Raw genomic sequence first — 26,154 nt, forward strand, 5'->3', positions numbered from 1 at the left:
CACGTTGTCTGATGACGTATAGTAATAATATTCAACGACCCGCTGTGGCAAGTTTTCGCCCACAAATATATTGTTCCCGGCTTTTTGCTGTACCATCATCCGAAATGCAAACAACACCGCGAGTTGGTTGATTAATTATCTGAAATTGTAATCCAGCGTTATTCCTCGTGAACGGACTTATCTGCGTTTAGAACCGTCTGTTTTTCACCTGTGCCTTCGAATGGAAAAATTTTACTCCGTGGGTTTGCTCGTAACGAAGATAAGCCGCCCTCGCCCACTGGTGTGAAAAAAAATCATGCAACCTACTCTGGGCTTGCATCTGACAGAAAGATTTTTGCAAAAGCTAGAAGAGAGAGAGAGAGAGAGAGGTTCATCCTGCAAAACATTTCCTATTGACGTTTCCAACCCTCGTCAAATGCGTGGTACAGCCGCGAGCGTCGAAATTAGAAGAAAAAGCATTTTCATCGTTAAAAACGGGTTTTCCAAAGCCAAACCATAACGAGTCCAACTGGTATGACAGACGTGCTCCAACCCCTCTCCACCATCTTAATCTGCAAAAATCCAGCAGCAGCGAAGCTTTCACAATCAAATGCTCACTATAAGCTCGCCACTCGAAGAACCGATGGGTATAAACACGAGGATGTGGAGAAAAAAACTTATTCATTCCGACGGACAACCACGGCCATCGTACAAAAGCCGCGTTATTGGAGCACTGTTCTAAATCGCCCCTCGAAATTCCAACTGCAAATTAGTTTCGAGTCCCATCACCACCGGAGTTTGTCTTTCCGAGGGGAGAAAAAAAAATGCCAATTTGCCATTGCTCGATGGGTAGGTATATATAAATCGGATCAACGTTTGCAATGGCGCTTCTTTGAAATGGACTCTTCTTCACTCGTACATCGCGGAAATTCGTATAGCATCACTTTAGTACTTGACGCTACACTATCATCCACACCTAGGCCCGTAGTATATTTCTATATGTACGTACCAATTGCCGTACACGCATATTGGGGTTGACGGCTTTTGGAGTCGCGTGCAGCGCGACGCAAAATGCGAACGATCGAAAACCGGTGATTCGATGTCAACCACCACCACCCGCCATCGCTATCGTGCCAACAGAGTCGAGCTTCAATATCATCGTTGGTGTACACGTGTTCGCGCGTATGTGCAGTCAACACACGTGCATACGCAGAAACGGATACTGCGTGGATGACTGGGATAACATATAGGTATATTTATATATATGTACGTATGGCTATTCGGTGTATCGTATAATTTGATATGCGGCCGGATGGATGTACGTGGGTGTACACTTTGCGCGCTAATGTGTCACTGTCAGCCGTGCGGGCGGTCATTTGAATGATACTCTCGCGAAATGCGCGTTACCGAGGGTTAATTTAGTTGTTTGAATCGATGCCGCTTGTTTTTGCCCTCGTGTATTCGGATTCATTTCCCTACGATAGCTCGTAAAGTTGGTAAGGATTTGGGGGGAAGTTTTTTCACGCACCTCTGACAATGAGCTTTTAGACAATTTATTCACCCTATAGAATCCATGATCTCGCGAATTGGATTGGAAATTTTTTGGGGTTACACGTCAAATCGATGTTGGATTCGAAAAATGTTTGCTCGGGGCTTGAAAAAGCTTTGCTGCAATTCTCACTTTGTCGTTTTGCTATGAAGCTCCAAGTATACATTTTATATGGAGATGATACAAAAATTCAATCTTAATGAGGAATTGGTCAAAGAGTGAGTAGTGAGTCAAATTGGTGTTGGAACATACAAAATGTTGTCGAGGGCAGTAAGGTGGTTTAGATGAATTATTATTTTTTTGATTGACTCCACAACTCTGGTAATGGGCTCTTGGAATATCCTACAAATACTATTTGCACTAGGATACTACATATTCACATAGGCAATTGGTCATAATGTCACAAAAAACTGATGTTGAAACACCAAATGCTATTCACAGCTTCGGAGTGATTTCCATCCGGACAATACGATTCTAATAAGGAATTTGTCAAAATGGTATTTAAATCGGCCTTACATCCATGCTATTAACATAAAAACAATTTATCGGTACTTGTTCAAAGAGCTTTTTTGGTTGGAACAGGGAATTTTACCAAACTCAGGCACAATGGCATATTCTACACCGGAAGCTCCATGTAAACTATACGTCCACAATATCCGGGCCAATATGTATTCAAATACATTCACGATCGAGTTGGCCCTCGTACTCAATTATAACTCAAAGCAATTACTCAACCCCGTGGAGCACCAGCATCGGCCAATAAACAGATTCACCCGAACGCTATTACCAAAGTCCGGGGGATGGAAACCTGTATACGTATACAAACTGTATGGAGTACACAGTGCAGCTGGGGCAGCGTCCAACTCGCAGTATCGATTGCTGTGGACAGCTATATGATGCATGGCCTTCGAGACGATTCCCCCGATCGAATTTCCCAAAGGCGAGCAACAACATCGCGGACAGAAGCGGCATCTCGTTAAATTCGGGCTCTGGTATCGAGGGCACCTTTCTCGAATATTCATCCACTCGGATGCCTCCCCGCGCATACTTATTCGCAAGTCCAGGGCTCCGTGCAACAATAATTATGATAGCCACTGCTGCCGCCCTTGGTTCCCCAAGGAGTTTGCGTGTGTATACATACCTATATCTGTTTGCGTGTCGAAGGGTAAGGAATGAGGGGAGGAACCGATTGAATTGCGCAAAACAAACCCCGGCTGGGATAATTGGTGTGCATTACGCTCCTCCCTCCTTCCATCTCTCTTGATGCGTTTTGTTCGAAAGTTGGGCCATTCGCGGTAATAGGACGCTCTTATTTGCAATATACGCGTAGTATCGAGGAACAGTTTTTTTTTTCTTTTGCACGGGCACCAGGGAGCTTCCTTACACAACTTTCATTTACAATGTTGGTTTCGTAGAATTTAATTTCAGGCTCGAGTGTAAGGAACACAGATCGGATGAAGAGAGCACACACGCAAGGCGGTAATCCTCCTTCACCTGAAAGAGGAGCGTCGGTCATCAGTTGTTCAAACGAAATTACGGAGACCTACTGCTACGCCATTTTTTTCCCCCAGCCCCTACGTGTATATATACAGTACGCGAGCCTGGGGTGTTGAAACAAACAAAAAAAAAAAAAAAAAAAAAGAAGGAAAGAGGGAAAAAAAGGTTTTAAAGCCTCCCTTTTGATTTCCAAAGGTTGTCGTTGCTTTCGTCTCTTTTTCGGGGAGTATATACGGACGGGAGGGGGAAAGCAGGTCGATCCGAGATTCACGGGAGTGCTGACGCTGCGCAACGTTAACGAGCGCGACCCGAGCGGCCCGCTTTACTTGCCAAATGTCGTAGTCGACCGAGCGATTTTTCCCCCGAGGAAAATTAAAGGGAACCTCATCGTCGTCGTCATTAGCCGAGATAACTCGGGGGTGGGAATGGCTGCGGGGTACAGTTGGGATTTTTTTGGTGGGTAAAAATTGTTTTCTCAGCCCCAACCGGGATTTCTCAATACGCAAATAACTTACTAAATTAATTTAGTAAGTGATTAAAAAATATTTCTTTTTTTTTTTCAACTAGGTGAATTAAAATACAAAATAAAGTGATTTTTTTGTTTTAATGAAATGAAAAATCTTTGTAATCAACATCCCGGATACTAGAAACTCGATGCCATTAACCACTTAATAAAAGCAAAATTAAGATCGAAACGCGAAGGAAGACACGAGAAGGAAAATTAAGCAAGTTTTTCCAACACCCGAGTAAACTTTTATAACGCAGCTCATAACTAAAAGAAAAAAATTTCCATAAGCGACAAGGAAGATAATCTTCCCGGGAAAAAGGAGGAAGAAGCTGGGTAAAACTGTGTGAAGAATACAAAAAAAAAAAAAAAAAAAAAAAGAAAAGTAAGCCCAGTTAAGGATCTCGCAGCCATGGTAATAAAAGATGATGTGGATAATAATGTTGGTCGCGGAGCTGAGGCACCGAGAGAAGATTGCCAAGTTTCATTCATCAGCGTAAAAAAGTTCCTCAAATTGATGCCCTGGTATAAGTTTGTCGCAGAAGAGAGTTAAATCCGTAAATAGCAAGGGAGGAGGGTATCAATTATCCTCCTTCCTCAATAACTCAATACTTGCCGTACCACCTCTCAAAGCAAATTGATCACTTACTCACCTTTGAATATTCACATATTTTCCTCGAAATTATTTTTTTCATAAGCATACAATGCCTATAGGCTGATGAGTTGCACACTTTGAAATCCCAATAAAAATTCCAAAGTCTTTTATCGACATCAAATAGTTCAATACTACTCTGAAGTCTTTAAAAGTCCTTTAAATAAGATATTCAGATCCTTGCAAGAGGTATTACCTTTCAACTTTTCTTCTCGTGTTCTTTTGTTCGCTTTCTTTGAGTGTCCTTTTCTCCACTTCAACAGGTATCAAGTACAGACATCAATATGTATGCACCGGAGCAAAGCAAACATCGTCCCAAAGAACACAATCAAATATCGAATCACCCCATCATTCGAAGCTCAATTCAAACTGCAAACTTTTTACTTCCAAACTCAATCTCCGAGCACTTTTTAATACCATCAGCTAGACAGAAAACCGTTGGCACTCGGGCCCACCCCTCCAGCTTTTTGGGAAACCAACGGCACGAGCAGCAGTTCTCGGGTGTCATCCCTTGTGTCGGGCTCACGTGTTAGTTTTTCCCTTTCAATCCCAAAAGAAGAAGAAGAAGAAGAAGGAACTCGCTCACCTGGGCGCACGTAATTTTTCCTCCATCCCAACTTCTCAGGGACGACGACGGAATTGGATTTGTAAATTTGGAGGAGCAAAGTCTGCTTTACATGTTTGAGCGTGTCTCGACGGACTCGCAGAAGTGAGTTCCGCTGCAACCTTGGGAGGAACAGAGAGAAAGAGAGAGAAAGAGTAGCTGCTACTGACGTTATTCTCTCGTCGTCTTCGTCGAGCAAAAGGAAGGCAAACAAAGTTGAAAGGGCACAGGTACACGGGGAACTGACGCACGACTGCGGATTGACTAATCGATCGAGCGATTCCAAACTGCCGCGGGGTGAATGTTGAAAAGTTTGGTCCCCGATCGACGATGGGGTGAGTTGGGCGTTTTTGCGGGGGAGTAAGTACAAAAGTTTTTCCCCGTGAAGCGGCTGGGAGGGAGGGGGGAAAGGGAGAAAAAAATAAACAAATGCTGCTTTCTTCGTGTTTCGTTTGCGTTTTCTCTCCAAGATGAAAAAGCACGCGCGTTTCGAGCTCTTGACTCCTTGACGAGCCAATTAATTAACGCACAAAGCGGTCTCAGAGTTAGCCAAGAAATGTCACTGTGAACTTTATCGTACGGGCCGTGAATCACCTTGACGAGTGGCGGTGTGAAAGGGGGCTGGAAAAACAAAGTTCAAGGGATGGAAAAGATCGGGTAGGGTTTCGGGAGGGGATGCTTTTTCCTTCCCTTTAGTCAAATAGAGACGGATGGCCCTCCAGACGCATAACGAAATCACTCCTCGCTGTACGTGTTTCACCGGCACATCTAGCTTCGATTTTGATTCGATTTGTCCCCCGGGCGAACACCTCGTGCCATTTTTTTTTTTTTTTTAACCACTATCTGGCTTTCTTCCACCATCCATTTGAATTCCCGGGGTTTGGCTGGTTGGTACGTAGACTCGTAATAAATTGACTCTCCGTGCGCTCTATCTGGATTATTTCGTGGTACTTGTGGATTTCAGGCCGATTTAAAAAAAATCTCACGAGAGACTGATCAGCAGAGAGACAGTATCAGTTACGACTCATTTCGCTCAGGTATTTTCGTTAAAATAAGTTATTGTTTAACGCTTAATGTTTAATTTCACACCTTTGGCTGATATCTCCAAAATAGAACTCCAGAAGAAACTTGACTCACCAGCGGTAAATCGCTAGGTTAACGTTTCCGACGCCTCGTTTCACCTGAAATATTCACTCACAATAGGCCCAACTGCACGGACGGTGGATCCCACTTTTCGTCTCCCCTTTCCCTCCCTCGGCAACGCGCGGTGCCGCCTCTTCATCCCCGATCCTCATTTTTGTCCCATACTAGCGTGACAGCTGAGCTTTTTCGAGACACGTTTCGCTACAACGTCGTCAGCGCACACTCATGTATATTATCCTTTTCTCGTTTCCCACGTACATCCACGAAGTATCTTTCCCGGTCCATCGTGAGCATACGTATTCATGTATGTACGTACACACGGTGGGGTCGAGACTCTCAAGCTGACGCTTTTCGTCTGATGCTCGTGGCTGAGGAGAAAATGCATGCATGAGGCTACACGTAAGATGCCGATGTAGGCACACGTTTATGTGCCAGGGCGTGCGAATAAAAATCCAATAACCGTGTCCTTCGAATTCACAAGCTGAAGGTGGTTTGTGTATACGAATACCGATCGATGCGCGATAAAAGCCTTATGATTTTGATAGCTCCCTTTTTGTTTGATATTATTGTTTTAAGAGAAAAATTATCCCCACAGAAAATTTTCTACTGCAACAATATTTTCCCTCCCAAGTCCTGCTCGTCACAAGGCGACCACATGTTTCTTTGTCCTTAAAATCAAGGACACCAAAGGCACTCTTGATTTGACAAGCCGCGTCTGAAGTTGTAATGAAATGTTTTTCCAAAGTGGTACTGAGTGGCACAGGCTATTTTGAGCGAGTCCCTACTAATAATGCAACGAACGTAGGTAGTAATGGATAGTTCGACAAAGTCATTTGTGCAACCTTGATGGAGAGCCAAAGTCGTTTAGGGGCAGAGAGAAAGAGATGAAACGACGATGACGTCTTGGAGCAAACTTTTTCAACCTTACGGTGGTATAAAAATAGAAAAGAGTCTCGTAACTGTCATCAAATTAAACCATCCTGGTAAGACATTCGCGAGCAATTGATGGAGAAAAAAAGGAGCATCCAGAGGTAGTGGGATGAGGAAAAATAACGGCTGTACGTCAGGTCTAGACTTCCAATAAAAGGATTAATCCTAGTCCGGTTAATCCAATCGAGGACCCCAAGCATCGTCCTCGTCCTCCGATTAGCCGCTCACAGGGAGACACTATAATTATAGAGAGACACTCGCATAGGAGCTAGGCTGGTGGCGATAACGAGACATTACTTTTGCTCCTCCACTGTAACTTTCCATTTTCCCTCCTTTTTTCACCCTCTCGCTTTTTTGCTCCTCCCTTAACTGCACCACATCCCACGCCTGGGGCCCCTTTGTTAGACCTCTTTATTTTTATTGCGCGATTGTTTCTTAGCTGTCGCCCTTTTTATTATTCCTTTGTTTTCTTCTCGCCCCCTCTTGTCGTTGGCTCGCCCATACACGCGTGTACACCGGCTGTAATTGATCTTTCCTTTTTCTCCCTTTTTTCCTTGTTTACGGCCACCCTTCATTTATAAACCACGGCTCTACAGAAATCGCTCTTTGGTCCCTCTCCCTCTCTCTCGCGTGGCTGTTGTTAGCCAAATTATTCCGTATATTCTATTGTGCCTTTTTGTTTTTTTTATACGAAATCCTGCGCCACGTATCAATTTTTTTTTTTTTTTTTTTTTTGAGAAAAAAAAGTTTTGCACGAAACAGCACTTGTGCAAGTTTGTCTAAAAGAACAATCATTTATGCGGCGCTGCATAATGATTTATTAAAAGGTGAGAACTCAAACGATCTCGTCTCTGTCCTCCGTTTTTTTTCAACCAAACGAACAACACTGACCCCTGCGTTTTGGTATCGTTTCCATTCTCATTATCGTCTCCTAGCAAAAAAATTATTTCAACCCCCGTACGTTTCCGTATGCACACATGTATCCATTCCCAACCCTCGGGACACTGCAAACAAATGAGACTAGCGATAGCCACCCTCGCCACCCCACCCCAAAAAAACGAGTCCTCCAAAGGGAATCGACAAAGTATTTTTAGTGGTTTCACAGCTTCCCCCTCCCCTTTTTTTTCATTTGTCCCCAAGGGGTCGGCTGGCGGTCGGCGTTTAACTACTTAACGAGCCGATGAAAGGCAAAAAAAACTGGGAGCCAGCGGTTCGTTCGATTTGTTTCGTATAACGAGGGATTCTGGGAAAAATTATGCGAGGGGTTGCTCTCTTCTTTTTCGGCCACTGCCGCGATTTTATAGCCCAGAAAACGCGTTTTAATGGTTTCAAGAGAAAAAAAGTGGGATGGGGGATCGGACAAAGTACCCAGGTGCTTCGGAAAAAGGGGTAAGATTACTTTAGTTTCTCCCTTTTTCGAGCTATCGAACGAATTTCACCGAATGTAAAATGGCTCGATACGAGGGCAGGAGGGAAAAATTCGAATACACTCGATCGAGCACATTGAAAAGCATGAATGCCACTGGATTTCGAAAATCTCGTCGAGGCCCTTTCAATCGTCCACAACAATCGACCAGCATCAGAGTCCAAAATGCGTTTTACAACTTAGCCATGGAAAAATCACGAGTGGCCTGCACGAGCTCGAGAAGAAAGAAAAGAGCCAATCATTTACCGCGACCCTTAACGCTAATTCCCGTGGTTTCAATCGTCCGGACCACAGACTCATTATTTCATCGGTATAAAGGACCAGGCCATTCATTAGTCGAAAGAAAATTTACTACTGCAAAAAAAAGGGGGGGGGGAAGCCTTAAGCCGCGCTTTGTACGTTATACACACGGCCGCGGAACAGAGCAAAAGGGCGTCGGTCTCGAGTGTACTTTTTCTCCCGCGGCGGTATTGCGAAGTTTCTTCGGGGGAAAATTTTAATCCACCCTGGAGTTTCCTCTCGCGAACCAATCGCCGAAGAGCGGACGGCTGTTTCGAAGCCGAACTTTACAAGTGGATAAGAGAGAAAAAAAAATTTTCCGAAAGAAAAAAGGTCATCCGAACTTTCGGACTCGTTGATTTTTCATTATTCCCTCGGTTCCACTGCTCGTTCGTACGTTAATTAAAGTTCAATTTTGCAGGCAAGATTAATGTTTGTGGATCGAAAAAGGGGAATATAGCTTGCACAGGACAAACATCAATTACCTCCTTTTTTTTTTTTTTTTTTTTTTTCTGTTTTCCTCTCTCTCTCTCTCTCTCTCTCTCTCTCTCTCTCACTGCGTTTCGCAAAGTCGCGCACGTTTAATTATTCGCGAACGCCGAGCAGCCTAATTTGATTGATACCGTGTAAAACAATGAAGGGCCAAATGAGACTGAATAAATTGAAACACGCGCGTTTGCCTGTTTGTTTTTCGGCTCTGGAGAGGGAGTGATTTTTACATTTCGTGGAAACAAGTTTGGAGTGCGTGTAACGTGGTTGGACACGTTTAATGGAAACCACGGTGCATTGAATGGTCAACATGGAAATGAGAAAAATGGCACCGATGACGTTTTTCGACTCAATGGCTGCGTGCGTTGGCTCCGTTGGTTTTTCAATCCGAGCCGAGGCGATTGCATTATTTCACCCCTGCGAGCTTTTCCAGTTTAATTAGGGTAGTAGGTTTAATCCCTCTTGCCATTGTCGAGAGACACCCTGATTTCACGTTAACAATGGGTCTTTCAGCCATTCGCTTTATGGTGCAGGTAAATCATGCGTAGGTATGTATTGTATTCTGGTATCGCGTGTAGAGAGATTTTATATACATACACTGGTGATACTGCGAATCCTTTTTATCGTGAAATAAAGAAATGGAAAAAAAAGGGAAAAAAAAAATTCACTTGAAAATAAAAACAAACACGACTTGAAGCGTTGCTCCCTGGAAATTAAAGCCTTGCGATTATTGTCATGCTAAATGGATAGTGAGACCAAAAGTAAAAAAAAAAAAAAAAAAAAAAAATCGCACAAATATATGAACGCACGAAAACAACGGACACGCATGCATTTTTTTGCAGTGACTCTCAGCCACGCGTTTAAAATTCAAAACGCGCGCCCGCCTTGAGCCCACGTCCCCGGCGTCCGTCTCTCTTTTGCTCTCGGCTCTTTCTTTCCTCCTTTTGTCGAGAGCGCTTGCGTGCAGTGTATTTTTGTGTTTTGCTCGAGAAAGAAAAGGGGTGGACGAGACCGTGCTTGCATATTTTCATATTACACGGGGGTGTGTCTATGAATGCACAAGTTGTGGAAATGATAGTCCTTGGTGATCGATCGGTCGGTCAGAGGTCTGTGTTTGATGCAATTATACGGGGATGCCAGGCATCGTTTCATTTTTTTTTTTCATTTCTACGATTGGGAGATTTTTTTTCTTTTTTTTTTTTTTTTTGTATTACTTTACCGAGGATTGGAGGAATTATTTGCTCAGCGGAAACGCGTTCGACCTTGTTAATGGATATCTAGTTTTTTTCAACGATTTTTATTTTCTCAGGCTTCGTTCGCTTTTTGCGTGAAAAAATAAATTAGATGGCCTCCCAATAAATCTGGTATTCATAAATTCAAATATGAAAAAAATATCACCTCTCATAATTATTGTTAAATGGATTTTTATTCATTAACTTAAAATAGTGACGGTTCTAGTTTTATCGTAAGAAAACATTAATCAGCCAAATTTACGGAAAATGTACAACACTTTTGTTCACCTCCAATATTGATCCAACATCATAGTAAGTCGATCGATGGAAAAATGGTGAGGACAATTCTTTGAGATTCGCTTTATCATTCTGGTGTACGAAACGAATGGTGGATTATCGACATATAAATCTGGACCAAGCACTTGTGACAATGCTGGGAAACAGTATTATTTTGTCATTTATGTAATCCTTTTGTAACACATTGGAAAAATTGACACAGATGGGCGCAGATATTTTTCCAATCAGAGCAAGTAATGAAAGTGGGTGCGCTTGAATCCTTTGTCAAAAAACATGTACGAGAAATGTGCTGCACGTAATTTTACGTTAAAAAATAACTTTTTTTTAAAACACATGAAACGCCCATTTTTTATAAGCTTTAAAAATATCTGTCAATGAATAACTTTGATCCTTAAACAACGCTGAGGAGTAAATTTTAAGCTATTTTCCATGCATAAATTTTTATTGGTAGGGATATTGTATTCAAGTAAAAGTGTGTTATCCACGACGAGAAACACGATAAACGTTGTAAATACTCTTTGTGCATGCAACCACAGGGTCTCATTTATTTTTCCTCCAGGCGAGAATTCTTCGAATGAGGTCAGCTCTTGGATTTATCGAGTATATGGGCCACCCTCATTTGCATGTATTTCTCGAACGTCAAAGGCAAAAATTCAATGAGAAAAAAAAAATTCACCGGAACCCAAACATCCTCATGCGGTTGTAAAAAAAAATTTCAACCGTTGCAAGAGACAACACGATTTTCAAAATAACGACGATACGTGTCAGCGAAGCAAACAGAAGAAATGTCGCGTCAAATGTAAATCGATGCGCACACGTGTTCCTCGATTTTTTCTCGACTTCTACGTCAAACAAGTCCATCCTACGTTGGTATGGGAGAAACACATGGAGAAAAACTGGTTTCATTTACAAAATAGTTCAGCCATCAAAGAGTTTATATCCTTTTTTTTTACGGCAAAGGCGTAAATGTTCCATATGTAAATTGTACGAAGCAAAAATAAATTCATATGGAGGTACTCGTCGTGCTTTCGAGAGTGTTTGTTCATTTTCCATTGGCAGAACCAACTTTCCGGAGAGTAACGACTTTATAAATAAACACAGACAGGCGTGTGTTACCACTTTTCCAGGGTATACGGGCGCGCGCGAGCGCGGGACGTATATTTTTGCCAACTCTGACGTAAAGCTAAATAAAAACCAACGGGGAGGCAAACGTTGAAACATGAGAATTGTTTTTTCATTTCGAAAACAAAACACTTTTTTTTTCTTTTTTTTTTTCACGCAAAACTCTCGCGAAAGGGAGCTTTCAGTGCAGCATGAAACAACGTGAAAGCCAAACCGCTCGTAATCGACCGTAAACGCTGCGAGACAATGTCCCAAAAATCCACACCACACACAGCGCCAACTTTGCAAAATCATTAGGCAAAAGATCCCCCACTCCCCAAAAGTGCACGTACGCGCGGAGAAACTACACTTAGCGTCGAGCTGCTCCGCCATAAATCCTACGCGCCCCCACGAACGAAGAGAAGTTCGCAGCGATGGTACAGCAGCTGAAAGGAGCTCAGGGTAACCTTGCCGCTCTCGGACATTAGAATTCATGCGGAGACATTTGCGGTTCGTTTCCTAATGACCACCCGGGCAAAAAGCTCGAGGGGGCGGCCGCGCAAGAAGAAATGTACAGCCCCCCAACCGGTGGTGGAAACTTACCCGCGACCGCTGCTGCACTCTCGAGGAGGGGACCCTTGAATACAAATATCTCACTTCCGGTTGTTTAAATTTCTTGCCCTCTCTCCCTTTGGCTATAGTATCTATACTTTTCTCTCCGTTCCTCCCTTCTTCTTTGCCGGGGCAGGAGGAGCTTTCCATCTTTTGCTGATTGCAGTTTGAACGCCGGTCTGGCCAACAACGAAACAGTGCATACGTGTTCCCTCCAACGTCGCGTAGATCACAATTTTTTCGTGTACAAATATTTGTGGGGCTTTTGTTTTTGTTCCGTGTGTACACGTGCGCGCGTGCTTGCATGAAAGAGTCGGGGCACGGTGCGGTATGTTTCATCAAAATTTGAATAAACGCACGAGACGAGTCGTGAGTGAAAATAATGGCAGCGCATGAAGATGAGATGAAGACAAGTTTCCGGGGGCAGCTAAAAAAAAGGAGGATGGATCGTTGTGGGGAGGAATATTTCGAGATGCTTGGACAAAACAAGACCCGTGGAAACCAAAACGGATGAGCGTGATTTGGAAAGAAAAAGCGTGAAACAGCGAGTGCCCAAATGTCGACTCAGTGCCGAGGCTTTTGCTCGTCGACATAACGAACGATGGCTCGTAAACAACCATAAATAGTTCTTCTCCGCCCGCACGTTTATTTTATCATCCTTATGTGTTTTTCCGCCTCTAATTTTTTTTTTCACAAATTGTAACGTAGTGGGGCACCCAATTTAGCTTCAAAGAGAGAATACCCTCCCCGTTGCTGCGAAACAACCTTTTACAAGGAATTTTTCCATCTCTCGTTTCCCCGAGACCACTTGATTGCCTTTGCTAATACGGGCTGTAGAGGATATTCCTATGTACATGCACGCATGAGCGTCTGTTTCATTTGACGGGCAATTAAAACGACGTGTATACGTACACGCGTTCAAGACACGCGTGCATTAATCATCCGTGTTTTAATGAAAGTTTCAGCGCTCATTGGGCGTGTATGCGCACAAGCGCTTCGTCATGATGCCGTGTGCTCCTTCTCCCACGCCGTTATATTTTTGTTATTTAAATGAGGTCGGGTGCACGTGTGCGTACTTGGTGACGTAAAATTTCACGGTGACTGCAAGTTTTAATGAAGTGCGTCGACGCTCCGTTGAATTAATTTCACCCGTTAAATTTGATACGCCCGCCACTGGCCTCCGTATAAGAGCGCACGCGAATATTATCAATATTTTTCGCGTGAAATATAATTTTCGAGGCTTATGGGTCTTGTTTGTCAAATGCTTGACTAATATTTAAGACAAATTTTTGTTTGAATGTTATACAATCGAACACAAGTATCGCGTTACCATAGGAACTTAAAGGGATGTAGAAAATGTACTGGAAAATTTAACGCAATAATATCCATGATTTTTTATGAATACCTACCTAGTTGGCAGCTCGTTATGTATTCATTTGATACAGAGATATTTATTCTTTCTCTGTCAAGTTTTAGTATTGCAACTCCTCTATATCTAAAATATGGATGGTCGCAGTGTGATTTAACATACTACTTTAGATACGAGTGGTTAAATTGTCTAACGGTAGAGCTAGTTATTCTTGTAAAAATATTTTAATCCATCGTTCGATAACTTATCAGCCAAAAGAGAAATTTTTTACTTGAAACTGTAATAGTCACAAGTATAATGTGATTCTTATAGGATTTTCAATTCTAACTTTTCTATAAAAAATTTTTGTGTATGATATTTGGTATACTTTACTTGCATGTACGATTACTTCATGATCGGCCACAGCCTGTTATTAGAGGAGATAACGCAGAGGAAATTCAGAAAATTCTGGCTTTAAAATAATACAGTTTAAATCAATTAAATGTTAAATGAAAAAAAAAAATGATAAAACTAAATAAATGAAGTTTAATAGCGCAAAACAAGTATATGCAATCGAGGGGTAAGAAAAAATGTACAGATAAAGAGCGAGCAAGAAAAAAAAGAGCTCGCGAAGAAGATAAAGAATGAACTGGTTGTAGGCCAGGAAAATCAAAAAAGTAAATCCAGAAGAAGAAGCGAGCTGAAAGAGGTGGGAGGGAAGAAGCGGGGAAAATCGCGCGCAGATCCCATTCCATCCGTTGATCAGCGTCTTATCAGCCCGTTTCCGCGAGGTTCAATTTCAATTTGGCGCGGGAGCTGGCAGTGGCGGCAAGAACCAGCACGGCTTGTTTTAGAAAAGTGAAATCCAAACTTTCCAGCCAGCTCCACTCCGCTTTAATTCGCGCATTTTGAGAGAGCCACCACCACTGCGGGAAAAAAAGTTTCCTCCCCAACCTCTCGAGACGAGACGAGCTTCTTCCTCTCGAGGTTATCGCTCTCGCACTACTGTCTTGTTTATTTCTTTTTTTTCTCCACGCCCCCCCCCCCCTACTTTTGTGTGCAGAGGCACTTGAGTAAAGTGACTCGTTATTGTTTGTTAACAAGCCAGACAAACAATACCAGCTACTCGCCTCGAATTTTGAATGCGCTGCTCTTACGCCCATATACATGCACCCACTTCTGTATTCCGTGGGAGAGAAGAGTAGATCGGCTTGTTTGCCGTATCGTAAATCACTACGCGTACAAGCTATTAAAGTTTGCATTAGTTGTGTGCGCGAAACCGCTGGAACTGCATCGTAATCAGCAAACCAACTCCGCAACGGCACCTACACCCCACAATAATGGAATCGAGATTACGTCGAAAAAACACTTGACCAGACCCTAAAATTATATCTCGTGTAAGGTCCCGTGATCGGCGCGTACGAGCATACCGGTCAATACCACCCCAGTATAATGCAAATCCTTAAAGCACGAGGAAGGTGGGGTAGGCAATATTCCCCATTCCTGGAATATCTGTGAGCGTCTCTCGCGCGCGGATAGTAAGAAATCCATAGTGCTACGCTACGGCTTTCCTGCATGTACATGCATAGATCAGCTCCGCCCTTCTCTTTCTGTCGCCCGAGCAATTCCGTGTCGGAGGTTTGCATTCCCGAACTTGGCTGGAAAATCAAAGGGTCGGAGCTTCGAGACTTGCGGCCGCGGTGATGGGAGCCCAGGCAATATCGCTGGTATTACGTTCCGGCTGGGAAAGCAAGGGCTAGACGCTGCTTGCTTCCTTACTTACCGGACATAAGAAGAAGAACTGTGTGCAAAGCTCCTTTTCCTCTCTTTACCGCATCTCCCGGGGCGGGTGGTTTTCGCTTTGTCTCAACTTCTTGTGCTTTCGACTGATTTTACGTCCGTGCCCAACTTATTTGAATTGTTTTCAAGTGTGGTGCCATCTCATGAGAAATAATCAAAGTTTTATTACTGCTACCCTCGTCTAAATTCTCGATACTCAGTATGCTTATTTTTCAATCCCACTCTAGAACATTTTTTTTTTTTTCAACATTGTTTTCTCTGTCACCGAGAGTCAAACGCGTCTGACCATTAAATGACTGTTACTACTGTCTGATAATTACTCCCTGACCGCGAAAACAACAAACCAGTATCACCAACTGCAGAGCGTAGCACTCATTTCACGCAGACGGTAAAAAGCACCTTCCTCTCTCCCTAGCTGCTTCCATCATCTTGCGCTGTGCTTTTTTCTTTGTTCAGAGCGGAGCAGAGCAACTTCACGGGAACACAGAAAAACACTCATGCGGTCAGACAGTCTCGTGCGCGACTCCCTCCCTCTCTCGTACTCCTTCGCACAGTACTTACGCGCTAGAGAGAATGTCGGCTAGAGTTGAAGCTCGAGATTCATCTAGCGTCTCATCTGGGGGGGGGGGGAGGTGCGGGGACGATAGAAAAAGAAAAAGAGGATAGAGCTGGGGTGTACGGCGCGTGTGCCTGCGTGTGCGTGACAGTGAATAGATGATATAGAGGAGGTAGAGAAGTGAGCGATAAGAATTTATGAAGGCTTGCGTGTGTGTATGTTTCGTGTGTGTGTGTGGGGGGGGGTATACGCAGGCTAGGGAAACAGAGATTTTCTTGCGTATGCGGGGCGTGTGTTTTATTGAGCGGAAGAGACGATGACGTTATCGGAATATGGATAAAATTATGATTTTTTTTCTTGGTTACTCTGTATTACAGTGACAGTATATTATAGTTTTTTTTTGTAGTTTATTTGTTTGGCTGTCTATATGTCTCATTGTGCACTGATTTTTTTACTAAAAGAAATCATGGTTAAGATGAAAACTTGTCTATTTTTACTGTGGGTAATCTGCTTGAGGAAAATCAGTTGAAAGTATTATTTTGATTATTCCATACACGTTCAATTACATTGTTTGTTTGTCTGATTAAATGATAAGACTTTGAGCTTGACGTAACGAATCGTTTAAATTTTACTTAAAAAATTTTGTTTAACCACTACCTTCGTAAAATAAACACTATAAATATTTTCATTATTCCGTAAATGCTAAATTCTATTATTCATTCGTCTGTCTGACTGTACATTGATTTTTTTACCGTAGAAACTCATGCTATTGCTGAGGGATTGTCAATATATGATGAAAATTTCTCAAAAATAATGATCTGCTCAAGAACAATCATTATTGCTCTTCTCATTATTCCATGTATATTAAATCACAGTATTTATTTGACAGCCTGGCCATACATTGATTTTTTCCCTGTAGAAACTCACGCTCTAGCTAAATCTTTTTAGATACACTAAGTAGGCTTCTTTTCAATGGTCAACTGTTTATTGCCATTTTATTGTTTCATAAATACTGAATCATATTATTTGTAAGTCAGTCTGACCATACGTTGACTTTTTCCCTGTAGAGATTTGTGCTCTAGCTAAGTCTTTTTAGATCCACTAAGTAGGCTTCTTTTCAATGGTCAACGGTTTATTGCCATTTTAATGTTTTATAAGAAACTCATGTTCTTGCTAAGAAGCTTTAATTTAATTTGAAAGGCTTTTTTCAACGGCAATCTTTTTATAAAACAAATAAATTACTATTTTTATAGTTATTGAATCATTGTCAGTCAGTCTGACTATATGCTGACATTTTTACTACGAAAAGAAAGAACGCTTTACAAAGTCAGATTATTTTGAACGTAAGGCTCTTCAAGCTACATAAAGTTGCATATTGACGAGTAGCAAGAAAAACAACTTACATGATGTTATCAATGTTAAATTATATGGAAAAGTGGAGAGGAGAATGGGTAGCTCCTTTTTCTTTTTGAGAGGCAACATTTAACTCTGTTGAACATCGTATGGCTTGCGTTATATAAGCCGTTTATTTCCGCATGCACCTCAAAATGCACTCCAAGAGCACACATTGAATTCAAAAACCTCTTAAAATGCATTAATTATCCGCGCCTCTAACAACTTGAAAGTGATCCTCCTCGTCCTCAATGCCTCCAAATTGTTTTTACGAAACTATCATCACAATACCACAATACCAAACGAATTCCCCTTTTGGATAAGAAACGAGTTGGTAATGAACTTTCAAAGGATTATAGTGTATAGCATCAATAGAAAATAAGTACGTATACCACCATACGCCATGGATCAATACAAAGCCGCGCCTTATGTTTAATTCACGACGGTAATGCCGTAAGCTACTTATACTCTTCTCGGGAACTGTAAAACTCCGACTTGGCGGCTCCCTCGCGTGTGCTTCTTTGGTAACAGACTCTGCAATTAGTCGTACAATTATCCGTATTTGAGTCGTGAATGGTTGACGAAACTCTTCAAAGACACCCTTCGCCACACAATATAACAGTATAAAGTGACAAAAAAAAAAAAAAAAAAAAAAAAAAAACGCGCAGACAAGATCGTACAGGAAACAAAGTAAGCACGGAAAACAAGGCTTCGAAAGAAAAGGAAACATTGGCCGGGCCTCCGAGCCCTCTACCCACACGCGCACACCAAGAGTTCCCGAGACAAGGGCTCTGTTGAAAAATGCGCGGTGTTACGCGAAACCGTCGGAATTTGCATAGTTTTACGCGCGATGCAGTCTCGCTCGTGTACGCCCCCCTCCCCCCTTCCTCACTACCAGCTCTCCCGGGGGAGGGAAAAAAAAAAGTGGCGGCAACAGCTCTCATGTACGCTGCTCGTGTGTACACGTGTGGGTGTAACCACGCTGGTATACATGTGGAGAAAAAAAAAAAGAGTAAGAGGTTTGGCTACGCCGATGGTGCTCTCTGCTCCTTTGCGATGAGAAGAGAACACGAGGTTGAGGGAGATAAGATGACGACGACGACGTGGCTGAAGCTGAAGATAGACGGGACACGAAGGGAGGGAATGTTGAGTATGCGTCCTCGCAAGTGTACGAAAGTAGTCGTCGACACGTACCATGATACCCACATGTACATACGAGTGGCTTGCACTGTTGTAACTGCACGAATAAAAGGCCCAGTCAACAATTTATGATTAGCGTATCTTGTCTCGTCTCATCCACCGCAACTATCTTAGTAAAGCAAAAAAAAAAAAAAAAAAGAGATGCATCGAAAGAAAAAAAAAAAAAAGCAAAGGTGCCGATGTTGAAAGTCGAAGGCGCGGGTACATGTATTGGAAACCGTGGAGAAGCACTATATACACTGTGCGTCCAATACGATGGGGTTAGGAGAGCAGGAGTAAGGGCGGAAAAGGAGGAAAAAAGGAACAGGAGGAGGAGAGACGGTGGGAAATACTCCGGGGAGTCTTCGGCAGATTTATGCGGCCCCAGGCTGGCAGCAGCAACGGCGTATACGTACACATTATAAGTATAGCAGTATACCCAGTGGGATACGCGGCGGTGGAGCCAATGGATCCTGGGCCTGGGGATGGATATTATGCGATATGCTCGGGCGCGAGGTGATAGATCGCCATTATGTCCTGTTAAAGTAGGGCCCTCGCGTGTGTGGAAGCTCAAGTACCGATTTTCTACCTCCTCCTCCAATACACTACTCCTTGGCCAACTTTCGGCGGAGATTTGGCTTTATCGATGTTGTTCCTCTGTACACGCTAGTTCGCCTGCCTGCCACGCAGTGGTGGTTAATAGATGGGCGCTCGATCTTTGCGAGGGAAAAAAGTTTGCGAATATCGATACTTGCTCCTCGCTATTTCTGTGGGCTGTAAATTTTAAAATTTCGCTGTAGAAATCCAACCGGAAGTCGTAAGAAATTTCGAAACATGGTTTAGGTTTAAAAAGAAAAAAAAGTAGTAAAAATTGGAAAACAGTGCAACAATCATTCGACGAAACCAAAAATTAAGTACTGTTCTTTTAAAATTTATTAAAACGCTTCCTACGCTATATTTATGAGATTCAATAATTTCTTTTTCAATTTCAGATTTTTTACACTGGAAAAAAAATGTGGAGAGTGAAATATTTTCTTCTCAGTTCTCTTCGCGTTATTGAAAAATTTTATTTGAGATGGATAATGTTACATTGAGGTTGTGAGGTTTTATTACAACAGAACAAAATAGGACACGGTGAGTCAGAAGAAAAAAAAAATGAAAAAACTCTTCGAGAATTAACGAAATGAAGATTCTCGCAGCATAAAAAAGAGTGCAACTGATGTCACACGTCCAACGATACCCCGAATATCTTTTCTCGGTCTCTAATGCACAATCAAAAGCCTTCTAGGTTCACGTAAACAAACGCACCCCGGATAAATCACCCTTCCAGCCAGTAACTCACGCGAAATCCATTTCTTGTTCACACGTAGCTTAACAAAGTAAGGTCCAAGCCCTCCATCATCCCCCGGCCACCTCTGAAAAGTAGCTCTTTCTCCTCCCCGGTATAGCGGTCCCCAAAAATTGCTCGCACGGGGGGATTTTATTTCCCCGAGAGGAGACCGGCTGGATAGGTGTGTGTGAGATATTATCTGCAGGTAGAGTCGAGAAACATATATGGTAGAGTCTATACATTTTCCAGCAGCTCCGGTGTGGAGGGAGAATTGAGGAAAACGAGAAAAGTAGGGAAGGAGTCGTAAGTCGACGACAACGCGGGTCTGGGAAATCCGATCAGATGTCGCGAAAGATTCGGGGAAAATGGCAAAGGTGAAACCTATACCTACGTACCTCCATCCGAATTTTTTCCCCATCTCCGTCAATGGAAATTGACAAACTTCCATCTCCAGACTCTCAATCTGCAATCTTTCTCAGCGAAAACTTTCTTTTTCCTTAAGATTCATCATCTCCAGTACATGTAAGAGTCATCCTTTCGAAAGCGTACCACGTACTCCAGTAAAAGTCAATAAAAACTAATTTTCACCAAGAAGAGTTAAAGTCCTCAAAGAAGAAACAAAGCCAGCTAAGCTTGAAGAATCGAAGCTATCAGCGAATAATAATCCAGCGTCCCCCGTACCAGCCCCAAAAGGCCATAAACATTAAACAGAGGCTGGCCTCTCGATCCTGCGGGGCCCCGGCGTTAATACAATTAGCGCAGCTCCGGCAAGTACTGAAAACGCTCGCGTGTACGCGTACGGTGCACGCTTAGCTCGTGCACCGGAGCTTTAAAAGCAAGGACACGAGATATATGTACCAGTTACCGCAGACCAGGCTTGGTCTCCTCTTTCCTCGTAAACTTGGACCCTGCCCAAATTTCGTGCGCCCAAGCGGTATCGTAGCGTAGAGTCTTGAGCGAGGCGAGCTTGATATTTCTGCTTCGTAGTCGGGTTTTCGGGGCACGGCAGTGGCAACTGCAATTCGACGGCTCTGCGGGAGCAAGAGAGAGATAGGCTCAGCCGAGGGAAGTGCAAAGTTTTCCCCGAAGGGGAGAGGGAGGAGGAGGAACAATGGAAGGGGGTCCTTTGAATGGGAGCTAGGAAAGAAAGGGGGAGGGAGAAATTTAAGAGATAATCGGCCAGACGATGAAATAGCATTGCGGAACGACTGTTTCGGTGTTTACGGTTATGCGCTCCCGTGATTTACGAGCCGTACAGCACCACGGCACGAATGGCGTACGTATATACATACACGTACATGGCACGTTGTTGTTTTCGGGCTATGATTGCCGTTTAACCGGAAACCAGTGTCGCGCGCGTACCTATGTCTCTGTTGTTATTATTTCACGTCTGGGACACATTTTCCATTACCCGCGGAGAAAATATTGTCTTCGCCCGGATCCAAACGTATACGCGCAAAATGGGATCACGAGTTTACAAGGGGGTAAAAACAAAGCCGTACGGCTCGAAACGAAAGAGAAATTTTGTTGATCCAGTAAAAACGAACAAGAGAGCAAAGGGGTGGGGGATAAGCAAATTAAAGGATGCGAGGGGAGATCTTTAGGGTAGGAGGTGCGAGGGCGTGCATCGAGGAGGACTTTGAGGCTTCGGTAGCGCCACAGGATTATTGAGCTTCAAAGGATTCTTCGTTGCAGGTCATCGACTGAGAGACAAGACCGACTAGTCAGCGGACGCGATCTGGAAGCACCAGAGTGACGAGGTGTTCTCCCATGCACGTGTACGTAATTGTAGTGGACAAAGAGGACAACCAGAGCCACTGCAAATACGTTTGATCGATCGGAGGAAGCAAAGAGAGGAGACTCTCTTATTTTTATCCTTGTACTTTTTAACGCTCGCAAGAAGGGAGTTATGATTTCGATAAAATTACGTTCGGAGGATCTCACTTGCGTGAAGTAAAGGGTCCTAGAGTGTCATGGTGATGACGATTTTGTTTGCACTATGTTCGTCTTCGTTTTGGATATCCAAGACCGGTGGGGAGGGTTGAAACGAAAACGCGAGAAAAACAATACACAAAATGACTCTTGTTAGGTTGTGAAAAAAAAAAAAAGAATTAGCTTGACCAAGGGTGTAGTTGTAATAATTCGCGAAACGAGCAATAAAATCATACACCACACACCGTGGGCCCGTACTTTTACAGCGGAAAGAAGGAAGAAGTGGAAGGGAGTTGGAAAAGTGCGAGAAGCCGCGGAGAAAATTGGGAGCGACGAGATTGCCCGGGGAGAGAAATAAAGTGGCGTTTCGCGTCTCCGTGGGGCTTTCGGTGACGCGAATGGATAATAGAATGAGAAAAGAGTCCCCGCTTGTCTGAGGGGAAAAAAAAGGAAGGAAAATAAAGCGTCGCACTCTCGAGCGGAAAATCGAAGGGAATCCGCGGGATGGACGTGTGGTGTTTGTCGCGTTAAAACATACCAAAGGGGGATTCTCATAGCTTGGGAATGGATTAGTTACGTGGATGTCTCCTCTATTCTCTCGTGATGATGATAGAATTGGGTGTATAGATCGATGCTGGGCTCTTGCCGTGGATGAGTCGCGCGACGAATGAGGGAAGGGGAGGTGGCTTAGAAGAAACGATTCTGGAAAGAGAAAGAAGATGACAAAATTACAGACACATTCGTCCAGAGAATCGAAGCCTGGAGGGGGGGAGGGAGGTGACTTGGGACGAAATAGAAAGCCGGGGAATCGGGAGGGTATAAAAGTTATCGGGGAGGAGGCGAAACTCGTAAAGTAGTTATCGCGCTGCTTCTTCTTCTCTTGCTGCCACTGCAGCGATGGAAGAAAGTGAAAGAGCGAGTGAGTCGATCGGGGTTGGACGAATGCTGTTCCAAAAGTGTTTCCTGGTACGTATATAAAACCGCACTGCGCGTCTGCAGTGCATTGGCGAAGTGGGGGATGAACGGTGGCTGGGGGAGATTGAGTCGTCCGGAATGACGAGGAGAGTGACCAAAAAACCGTAGTTGGCATTTATCTCGTGTAATATGCATTGCATGTTGCACTGTTTTCACAAAGCTACAAGAACTCTCTTTCCATGTTTAATTCAACAAATTTTGTGTACGTTGTTGTCCAGGGTTGATATATATGTTTATTTGGTAAATGAACAGCGTGACGTAGCATACAGCCTTCAAAGCCAGATATTGGTCTCAATAACCTTAGTGCTTTCTACATTTATATCTGCTTCGTTGACCCATGTAACACGCATCTAATACGCCTTAGTCCATCTACCTACAGCTCACTTGGTGTACGCAACTTGCTGAACCCTGTTGTACGCCATGACTTGTGTGTCGAACAAGTTTTACCTACTACAATGACGTCCAAATATTTTGATAAGTTTCTGCATACTTTTTCTAAGAGCCATTGGTTGCAGAATCTAGAAACGAACAAAGTAGCTTTTTTTCCAGGTCACCAACTCAAGACTCCAAAGCTCAACTACATTACCCCCCATCCAGTCGACTACACTTCATATCAAACAATTGTACGTAAATACAGTTGTTTTCTTTTTTTTTTTTTTTTTTTGTTAAACTAAGCGTATTTCATTATGTATTGTATTAATATTGACATCCAATTGGAAATAGTGAAATTAAAACATCCAATTGAATATGTATTACTTCATCGAATTGCAAACACACGTTAAAGTATTACCAATGCAAACAAGGAGTTGTCTGTTCCTTAAATTGCCTCGTTAAACATTAAAAGGTACTACTCACTTAGACGGGAGAGTTTGAATGCATCTGCAGTATTGATGATGTCCATTAGAACCTGCAGCTCAGGCTTGCGGCCAGTGTTGTTTTGCTTGTGATAGACTTCGAGGGCGTATTTAAAGGCAGACTGGATCTCATCGGTGCCCTGCTCGAAAATTGCACCTGTAACACGAATAAAAGAAAAAAGTATCAATACCCGTACCGAATGATGATTCCCACCAAAAATATGGTCAACGTCATTTTCATTTGATCGTAATATATATGTACAATTGTACTATTAAATGTTTCAGAGTTACTGAACACTCATGTAACAACAAACAATTGTCCACGAAGGTCAAAATATCCAGCAGCACGAATATGATAAAAAAAAATGACGCACTTTTATTATTCACAAGGGGCACGCAATAGCATTACACGAGCAGTTGTTTTTATTGCGACCATAAAAAAAAGAAGAAGAAAAAAAAGAGAGACAACGTTGAATATTGCAGTAAACCGGAGTATCGTAAATTCGCAATAAAATCTTTTCCCTACTTGATGGAGTAACTGTCCATGTCTACAATTGCCTCGTACGGCTTACGGCGACGATTTAGTTGGCATAAAAAAGATGGGGTCCTCTCGAATCGATGGCAGATGCAATGGCAGTGTAGCCGCGATAAAAGAGGGGACCTTGATTTTTTAATCCCAACCAAGAGATCTCTTTTCTTTTTTTATTCCGTTTTTACTATTATTACATATCTTTTTTTTTTTTTGTTTTTTTTTTATACTATGCCATCAAACGTAATCGCATGTTTCTCATACTGTCGTCCAAACATGAGTCATCACGAGATTAGACCACTATAGTGTGGAATGATATTCCAGTGCAGTCATAAACAAAGGCATTAGTAAATTGGAGGCTAAAAGTATTAAAAAAAAAAAAAAAAAAAAAAAAAAACATTATTCCACCCCCATGCTTCACCTGTTCCACGCTTGGACGATCGCTAAAACTTTCACGAGGACGAGAGTCGTGCATAATAAACACGCCGAGCGTCCATTCAATCACGAGAGAGACAGCAGCTGCGCTCGGCTGAAAACACACGCGTTACGTATATATCCATCTCATGTGCAATGTATCGTCCGCGCTTCTCTTTGTTTGGGCCATTTTTCCGGAACCAGCCAGACGCAACACGTGCACACATACACATCAAAGAACCGTCGACACGTCAACCCGCGCGCACAGGGTGACACCCAATAGGGATTTAATGACCTCTTGATCCCGTGCGCGTGTCGACGTTAATTCTAGCAGTAAAGGGGCTGGGCCGGACCGCCACGCCTAAAATAGCCCCCGCAGCGCGTGGCGCAAGTGTTTAAGTTGATTTAAGAATTAAATTCGCCTCCTCCCCCGCTTCATGCTACTCTCGCTTCACTCGATTTACATTTTGGCGTGGGCGCACGCGACACGGCTCACCCTCTCCCGATCGCAATTCAATTTGTCAATCGAGGGAGCACAGCACGCGTACGCGCACACGTATATATATACATATTGTATCGAGAACGGAACGAAGCTGAGAGCTGATGAATAAATTGCGATCAGGTAATTTATACCCACGCGCAAAGTGACGTAAAACATCTTGTGCATTTTATTGATTCGCTCGCGTTGGGAGTAAGATCGAGACATTGGGGTTGGAAATTGTCTGTGGTGTCGTGGTCGATCGATACGCATTAGTCCGCGAGTCGATAGGTCGGGATGATTGACACCGTGTCGCGCGTGATTACCCCAAAGTATGTGTAACCCTTGCGGCGCAGCGACGAATTTACGAGACGGAAATTATAAGCGTCGAGTTACGTGACGATGACAACATAACAGTACTGCGGAGAAGTCGAATACACTCCATCATTTGTGATGGCACTCAGCAAGAAACAGCCAATGGCAAGTCGAGTGTTACATGAACGAGGAGCGCCACGGCGGCGATTATATACTTGCCTCGATTCGACGGCAGCATCCTTGATGCAAATGGTCGTTAGTTCGACCAACAGGACATGTTGGTCCTTGGGCTGACACATGACGTGGAGATTTACTTATTTTTTTATTTTATTAATTATACAACCTAAGGTGATAACGTTGAAAACTTGTAGTGAAAATAAAACGATTGGCACTGTCGTGGTTTAACAGCCAATGGAAAATAAATTTAATCCAGAGCCAACTCTCCTCACGTACACCCCCATCCATCTCCAAGTGGCCTACGAGCAGCAGTCCATTGAGACTTCCCGAGCAGGCCTTGAATTAGGCATTCGGCTCCACCTCCTTCATATATCTCCCGCATATACATAGACTCCGGCCTTATCAAACAGTCAGGCTCATAACACATTGTACACGTCATACACATGTACAGGTTACGCGATACATCTACAATGTGTGTACATGTACATTCGCAGGTGTGTGTCCTTTGGACGTCCATACGTAGCGCATGTGTATATGTATGTATGAGACTCTGAAGGCTGCAATGGTATCGGCCCGACGT

The 26,154-nt window shown here is 43.2% G+C and overlaps 1 protein-coding gene across 1 annotated transcript in view; it reads right to left on the bottom strand.

The window, feature by feature from the left end:
• The window catches only part of GluRIB (Glutamate receptor IB), a 251,623-nt gene that overhangs the window by 73,618 nt on the left and 151,851 nt on the right, over positions 1 to 26,154 (bottom strand). Inside the window, exon 2 of the mRNA XM_014353259.2 lies at positions 23,663 to 23,818. Within this exon, the coding sequence (XP_014208745.2) occupies positions 23,663 to 23,708 (46 nt within the window). The 5' untranslated portion in view covers positions 23,709 to 23,818. The remainder of the gene's footprint in view (positions 1 to 23,662; positions 23,819 to 26,154) is intronic.

The sequence above is a fragment of the Copidosoma floridanum genome, unplaced genomic scaffold, assembly GCF_036245765.1.
Source record: "Copidosoma floridanum isolate Cflo_tuat_1 unplaced genomic scaffold, Cflo_Japanese_pri ptg000020l, whole genome shotgun sequence".
Lineage (NCBI taxonomy): Eukaryota > Metazoa > Arthropoda > Insecta > Hymenoptera > Encyrtidae > Copidosoma > Copidosoma floridanum.